The sequence below is a fragment of the Nycticebus coucang genome, chromosome 10, assembly GCF_027406575.1.
Source record: "Nycticebus coucang isolate mNycCou1 chromosome 10, mNycCou1.pri, whole genome shotgun sequence".
In the NCBI taxonomy this organism is placed as follows: Eukaryota; Metazoa; Chordata; class Mammalia; order Primates; family Lorisidae; genus Nycticebus; species Nycticebus coucang.
In genome coordinates, this window is record NC_069789.1 from 101,211,182 (window position 1) to 101,219,684 (window position 8,503).

At 39.8% G+C, this 8,503-nt stretch overlaps 1 protein-coding gene across 1 annotated transcript; it reads right to left on the minus strand.

Annotated features, from left to right (window-relative positions):
* Positions 1-7,390: 7,390 nt before the first annotated feature.
* LOC128596961 (nucleoplasmin-3-like) lies at positions 7,391-8,274 on the minus strand. The gene has a single exon (XM_053606841.1). It carries the CDS (start codon positions 8,269-8,271, stop codon positions 7,759-7,761), a length of 513 nt encoding a protein of 170 aa, XP_053462816.1. The 5' UTR covers positions 8,272-8,274; the 3' UTR covers positions 7,391-7,758.
* Positions 8,275-8,503: the final 229 nt, after the last annotated feature.

An 8,503-nucleotide genomic window follows, 5' to 3' on the forward strand; every position in this document is an offset into this window, starting at 1 on the left:
AATTAGAATAAGTAAAACATCAAGTAAATAAAAGCATGAAAACAGGAATTTATGGCCAAAGACTTATGAAGATATTTTGTTTTTGAGCTCTTAATCCCAGTTGGAGATACAATCTTTTTCTGTTGACTTTACTCTCCGTCGAGGGGTACAAAATCTGCTTCTTAATCACTATGGAACCTCTACGGAAAACAACTTGGAGACTCTTCAAAGAAATAAATGTAGACCTACCCTTCAATCCAGCAGTCCTGCTACTGGTCATCTTCTCAAAAGTAAAGAAGTCATTTTATCAAAAAGACACCTGTGCTCAAATGTTATTGCAGCACAATTTACAATCGCAAAAATGTGGTGTGAGCCTGAGTCTCCATCAATTCATGAGTTGAGAAAGAAAGTGTGGCATGTATATAGCATGGAGCACTACCCATGCACAAAAAAGAAGGAAATAATATTTTGGGAGATGGAAGTGGAGATCATTATCCTATGTAAAGTATCTCAGAAATAGAAAAACACACAGCACGTGTTCTCTCTAATAAATGGGAGCTAAGTGGTGGGCACACACAGGACAGGAACAGGGAGGTGTAAAGGCCACTGGGACCCAAGAAGGGGAATGAAGGCAAGAGTGTGAGGGGTAAAAACCTATAAGGTACAGTGAACTCTATTCTGGTGATGGGTACCCTAAAAGCACCGACTTAGGCATTATACATGGTATCCATGTAACAAAAACATTTGTACCCCCTTAATATTTTGCAATAAAATAAAATGCTTTCTTTTACATTCCTCTTGCTCCCAAATCCCAAGTAATATTTTCTTTTGAATGTGAAGACTTAAAGTCTAAAGCCAAATGCCAGTATTTTGGACTGTCCTTCTTTATGAATTTAAAAGTTCCCCCCACATCTTCAGAAAGTTCTAGCCAGAGATTTGAGGGAAATAGTTTTAGGCAAGGGTATGATTTTACAGCATGCTGACAATACCCCGATGGCCAGTGAGACTCAAGCTGCACTGAGGCAACAGGCCATAATTGTGTTAAATTTACTGGCTGACAAAGGATATAAAATATATTGGAAAAAGCTCGGATTTCACTTCCCACTGTTGAATACTTGAAGTTTGAATCGTCTCTTGGAACACAGAACCTCCTCTTAGATTGGAGAAAGACCATACATCAAAAAGCAGTCCCTAACCACCTGCAAGCAGTTGTGCGGATTCTTGGGTATGGCTGGGTTTTGCTGGATTTAGACTCCTAACTTCAGGCTAACAGCAAAACTCCTCTGTGAAGCCTTAAAATGTGAAGATAAAGAACTACTTACTTGGACTAGGGAATGCCATAAAGCTTTCTTGACTATTAACAAAAATTAATGACTGCTCTCCCACTGAGCCCCTGTACTTACATAAGCTTTTTGATTTGTTCAATAAATATAGGCCAGGGATGTGACTCAGAGTATTGACATAAAATTTGGGGGATCATAAGCAACCTGCACCTTATTTCTCTAAGCAATTGGATGTAGTAACAAAAGGACAGTCCACGTGTCTGAGAGTGGCTGCTATTTGTAACATTTTACAGAAAGCTAAGAAGTTTGCCTGTAAGTAACTGGTGATTTTTCATACCGTGCCTTACATATTTACTAGTCCTACCTGAACCAAAAGGAGGGCTTTGCTAATCATGCAAATCAGAATCACCTTGAGATATCACCTAAACCTTAGAGACAATTGCCCACATCATAAAGTCCTTAAAACTGCAGGTGCTGGCCCGGTTGTGGAGAGAAGGGAATGCTTTTACACTGTTGGTGGGATTGCAAACTAATACAGCTTCTTTGGAAAGAAGTATGGAGAATCCTCAAGGAACTCAAAATAGACCTTCCATTGGATATCCATTACTAGATATCTACCCAGAAGAAAAAAAGATCATTTAATCATAAGGACATTTGCACTAGGATGTTTATTGTAGCTCAATTCACAAACATTAAGATGTGAAATTAACCCAAGTGCCCATCAACCCATGAATGGATTAATAAACGGTGGTATATGTGTACCCTGGAATAATATTCAGCCATAAAAAGATGGAGACTTTACATCTTTTGTATTAACCTGGATGGGGTTGAAGAACATTCTCCTTAGTAAAATATCACAAGGAATGGAAAAGCAAGTATCTAACTTACTTAATACAGTACAGCCAGTAGATGAACAAATACACCCCCACACAAGAGAAAAACTCAATTAAATTCAAACGGGGGGAAAAGAGGGAGAGGAGAGAGAGAAGGAGGGAGGAGGATTGGTAAACTCTCACCTAATGGACATAGTGTAAGGTATGGGGTACACACCCTGGGTGAAGGGCCTAATTACAACTTGGACTTTACCTAACAAATGCAAACAATGTAACTTAATCATTTATAGCCTCATATTAATCTGAGATTTTAAAAAATCTGTAAAATAACCCCCCAAAAGACTGCAAACTAGTACAACCTTTCTGGAAGGAAGTATGGAGAAACCTCAAAGCACTCAAGCTAGACCTCCCATTTGATCCTGTAATCCCATTACTGGGCATCTACCCAGAAGGAAAAAAATCCTTTTATCATAAGGACACTTGTACTAGACTGTTTATTGCAGCTCAATTTACAATCGCCAAAATGTGGAAACAGCCTAAATGCCCAACAACCCAGGAATGGATTAACAAGCTGTGGTATATGTATACCATGAAATACTATTCAGCCATTAAAAAAAATGGAGACTTTACATCCTTCGTATTAACCTGGATGGACGTGGAAGACATTATTCTTAGTAAAGCATCACACGAATGGAGAAGCATGAATCCTATGTACTCAATCTTGATATGAGGACAATTAATGACAATTAAGGTTATGGGGGGGAGGAAAATCAGAAAGAGGGACAGAGGGAGGGGGTGGGGCTTTGGTGTGTGTCACACTTTATGGGGGCAAGACATGATTGAAAGAGGGACTTTACCTAACAATTGCAATCAGTGTAACCTGGCTTACTGTACCCTCAATGAATCCCCAACAATAAAAAAAAATAGGAAAAAAAAAAAAAGAAAAGAAATACAGCTCTTCTACAATAGACATACTCTCATCTGACAATGTGAATATTATTTAAAAAAAAAATAACCCCCCAAAAGCAAAAAGAGGGTTTTGGTTAACAGCCAGGCGCAGGATGGGTAAATATCAGTCTAGTGTGTTAGATAATCCCAATGTACCTCTGAAGGTTATGTTCATCTTCATCCAAGCTCCTTGCTGCCTACAGACTTTAGTTTCCCATTGTATAATTACATTTAAATTACTGGCCAAGTGTATTGCATAGTCTAGTCTCCTGGGTTTTAATGCTCAGCCTCTGTCAGGCCCAGACGACAAGCTCTTTATGGATAGAAGCAGTCTCGTAGAACAGGGAAGACACAAAGCTGGGTATGCTGTGGTCACCAGTCAACAGGTAATTGGGTACAATTCTACCTGCTGGGACATCTGAAAACATACATACTGTCTGCTTTCTTGCCCTTTTTGGATTTTCATTTGCATGGGAAGACAACTCTTTAGTTAAGATCTCTCAATCTGTTGCCTTTTCTGCTAACATATTCCACTGCTAGATTAGCTCCCTAGCACTGTTTTCATGAGTGATGAGGGTAGTTTTAGGATAAAGATTCTATCTGTGGAGCACTTGGTAAGTTTTTCCATGGAAGGATCTCAGATGGGGATGCATATTTTTTGAAGATATTTTACTGCCTTTGTAGGAATGGGATGGCCATTTGACAGCATGTATTAAGAAATGGTTGTAGGGCCAACATAAAATTTATGTTTTTTTCTCATACCTTAACTACATCCCATTTCATAGGAAGCCACTAGATGGATGGACATCCTGATTCCCCAAGATTGAGAATGAACCAAAAAGAACAAAGGTATTGGAACCAGTTCTGTGAAAAAAATTCAGGGACCGCTATATGTTTTATAATCCTCTCCCTCTTGTGTTTTAAATTCTCAAGCAAGTAGGGCTTGATGACCTTTCTGAGATGTTTCTCAGAAATGATGGAATTTCTGGGAAACAAAGGAGTAGAGACTCTGAAACCTCTGGGCAGACTTCTAGACTCCAAGACTCACCATCCCCCTCTACCTGCTCCAGTGCACTGTGGCCCCTTGTTAGTAACACCAGGACCCACCCCAGTGCACGAGGCCCCTTACTGGTAACACCAGGACCCACCCAGTGTACAGGGCCCCTTGTCATTTACACTACTACCTCCCCAAATGCATGTGGTCCCTTGTTAGTTATACCACAACCCCCCACCCCCAATGCACATGGCCACTGCTTTAAAAGCTCATAATCTCCATCAGTCAGGAAGATGGAGTTGAGACCCGATTCCTCATTCTCCTAACAGATATCTTTTATAAATTTATAAAAAAAAATTATAAAAAAATTCCTCTCTTCCTTGACAGTCCCCCTTGTCTCCAGTGATTGGATCTTTGTGCAGCAAGTAACTAGACTTAGGCTGAAATCCCCTTGCAGTTTCAATAACATGGCCCTTAACTTTATCAAGAATATCAAATGACCCTTAATTTTTTCTATTGTCTTTCAGAGGTACTTGTTCAATCTGATACACTTAGAAAGATTTAGAAAAAAAGAAATGCTAATTGTAATAATCTCTTAAATATAATATTTTGGTAACATGTACTTTTTTTGTGGAGGAAGTAAAAAATATCTTAGATCTAGGGATTTAACTTAGTCAATATGTGCAAATTCCCCACCATCTACCTAATGATGGTGGGATACTAATTATGTCAAGAAAATAGGCATAAACCTTAACTGCCCTGAGCAACGGAGACATATGTTTACCTTATCTAATGAGCAAAGTCACTATTCATTGTCAAGTCAATCAGCCAAATCAACTTCTTTTCTGTTGGAAAAAGTCTGACTCTGACTTCATATTCAATCCAAACACACATGCTATTATGCATCCCCATGACAACCATCTCATTTCTGAATGCAGCAACTGGCTGGGGATCACATGATCCAATTTCCTCCCATATCAATTTAAAAAGATGCAAGTCTAACGCCCTTGATTTTATAATATTTACAATTTAAATGGCAACATCCAATACTCCCTACAAGTCAGAAATCTACTTTTTTGCAACCAAAGCTTGTTTATCAATAAAATCATGTTCTCAAGCTAAAACAAGTTTTAAGGCATGGACAAAACAAATAAACTTTGTGCACAGTCATTGAAACAATAAGAACTGATTACATAATTTGTGGGGCCGGGTACAAAATGAAAATGTGAGGTCTCTTATTCAAAAATGAAGTATTTTCAAGATTGTGACAATAAGCCATTAAAGCCAGCACAGGCCCTTCTCAGCATGAGGCCCTTTTGGCAGCAGAGCCCTGTGTGACTGAACAGATCACACAGCCATGAAGTTGGCCTGGGAAACAGTTGTGTTCCTAGAGACCCTTATGTCCTATTCCTGATATAAGCCGAATCAATGTGAATTTTTGTTTTCAAATTTATAAATAACATATCAAGGTACTCTCTGCTTTCAGTTTTCCTCTGTATAAATGTAGGTACAATTTATTGACTGGGAATCATTGAAAATATACGTGGATTTTCCTAGCTATGAGGCATATGTTGTCTACTATAATCTTTGCCATAATCTGGAGAACAATTTCTCAATGCCTCAGTTTACTCATCCGTACAATGGAGATAATAATGACACTCTGAGTTGTCAGAATTAATTGGGTTAATATGAGAATGTACTTAGAACCATGTCTGCCAGGTAGTTAGTGCTACGAACATATTTACTGTCATCACTTTTATCATTACTCTTTTTTTCTTTCCCTCAACATAATAATAATAATTATTATTATTTTTGAGACAGAGTCTCACTAGGTCACCCTCAGTAGAGTGCTGTGATGTCACAGCTCACAGCAACCTCAAACTCTTGGCCTTAAGCGATTCTCTTGCCTCAGCCTCCCAAGTAGCTGGGACTATAAGCGCCCACCACAATGCCCAGCTATTTTTATTTTTTGTAGTTGTCATTGTTGTTTAGTTGGCCCAGGCCGAGTTTGAACCCTCTAACCCTGGGGGCATGTGGCCTGCGCCCTAACCACTCAGCAGCTATGGGTGCTGAGCTAATTATCATTTTTTTAAATTTCAGGTTAATGTGAGGGTACAAACAAACAGTTCACAATATTATCATTCTTCGTATTATTTGGTCATTTCATTCACTGTACAAACTTCAGTAATGTCAGAATAGGGAACATATTTGATTGCAGAGACAGACACGCCAAATAAAATCTTTTTACCTTTTAACAGTGCATCAGGTTTTATACCCTTCCCTGTATTTATGTAAAATTTCATACTTTTCACTAGGAAAACTGTGTAAGAAGTGAGCGAAATTTTATGAGGCTCTCCAATCCCACCTTGGTAACTGAATTTAAATGTTAGGCTTACTGATAATTTTACCAGTGCCCTTAGCTTTCCTTATCAATAATTAATTGATTTAATTCTAGAGTCTGAGTGTTCTGTAAATAAATTACTGCACATTGTATTAGAGAGTTTCTTGTACTATTGTTTGACAATGTTTTGTGTGGAGGACGCAAAGCAGAATGGTTATTACTGGAAAGTGTAACATGTTCTATGTAAGATTCATTATGTTTAATATTGGCACTTTGATTTCAATTCTACTTTGGTAGTCCTTGAAACTTTGGTTGGAAAACCTCCATTATATTTTCATTAGAACTTGACTCTTATAAAAACCCTGAAATGCTGCTTTATTGTGTCCAAGGGAATTCTCATGTCTGCTTTCTCCAACACCCTGATTCCTCCTATTAGAATCTTAGCTGTAGACTGGTAGATTTAAAACAATTTAAATGATAACACAATGCCACCTCCTTTTATTAGATGGTGACAGTGCAGTTCAAAGCTGAAATCAATTTGTGTGACAAACATCTGCATTAGTGTGCTAGGGTTTCTGTAAGAAAAAGTACTGCTAACTGGATGGCTTAAAACAACAGAAATTGATGTTCTTCTGATTCTGGAGGCTGGAAATCTGAAATCAGAGTGTGGGCAGGAGCTTCTGAAACCGCAGGGGAATCCTTTTTGCTTCTTTCTGGCTTCTGGTGGTTTCCTGACAGTCCCAGGCATTCCTTGTCTGCAGATGCATCATTCCCGTCACTGCCTCATGGGCACGTGGTGTCCTCCCAATGCTTCTCTCTGTTTGACACCACTGGTACTGGACTGGGGCCCACCCTACTTCAGTATGACCTCATCTTAACTAATCACGTCTGTGACAGCTGTTTCCCAACATGCTGTCCTTCTGGGTGTTAGAACTTCAGTGCATATTTTTGGCAGGGAAATAATTCAACCTATCGAAACTCCCAATGCGAAAATTTTTTTTTTTTTTTTTGCAAAAATTTCACAGCACTTTATTTCAACCTTCATCCAAATATGTAAAAAGTGTTAAAAACATGTAGTTCTGACCTCCAGACACTAACCTCCAATTCTCATAGGCAGGTGGGAAGGGAGGGATGATCAGGATAAAAGTTCAGAATTCCTCCCACCCCTAGAGAAAAGGGAAGCCCCTGGCATGGCACACAACCAGAATACCAGGTCCCTATGGAGAACAGGCCCCTTTCCTAGCTCAGGCTCAAGTCCCTCAAACCAAACCCCACCCCAAACTCTCTTCAAGTGAAGAAGAAACACTTTAAAATTCTTGAAACTTGTCCAGGAACATGGTGCATGGCGCAGGTAGCAGGCAGCTGGCTGACCAAGGAGTGCTAGGGCTTGCCCCTGTGCTTTTTGGCAGGAAGGATGGGACACAACTCAGCCTCCTCTTCACTCTCCTCTTCCTCGGAAATATCATTGCTTATAGTAACAATCTGATGCCGCCCAGTGATCCGCACAGGACCAGAGCCTGACTTCAGGCGGAATGTTACAAGTGGTTGGAGCTGGAAGTCATCTAGGCTGAGCATGGGCTGGCAGGACAACTTGAGGTTGGCCACAGGCACTGCAATCTCCTGGTGGTCATGGTTCCGGGCCACAACTTCTACCACATTACACTCGTCTTTGGCCCCCTCAGTGAGGCAGAGCATGGTCAATACCAGCACGTGCTCCGCATCATCATCCTCTACTTTGAAGGTGAAAGAGCGGGTATGGCCGGAAAGCTCACAGCCGAAGAAAAAACTGTCCATAGTGACTGGGGCCGGGACCCGCAGACCCCCGACGCCCTCGGCTCGGACTCGGCTTTCCTGACTGAAAAACGCTAAGGCGGCAGCAGTACCGACGGCCATGCTGCAAAGGCGGTGCCAATGCGAAAATTTTTATATCAAAAGGTGAAATTCTATCCCAGAGCTTTAATAATATTAAATGATTTGAATATTAAAAACATTTGTAATGCAACATTTTGTAAATCTACAAAATACTTTTGTCGATGAATATCTAATTTTATATTTTTAAGGAATATATCTTACTACTCAGATTTGTGCTTCTAAAGAGTTATTATAAAAAGCACCAAGGAATAAA

What these genes read in the sequence shown, in the direction of transcription:
- LOC128596961 (XM_053606841.1), bottom strand. Translation starts at nt 8,271, where the DNA reads ATGGCCGTCGGTACTGCTGCCGCCTTAGCGTTTTTCAGTCAGGAAAGC.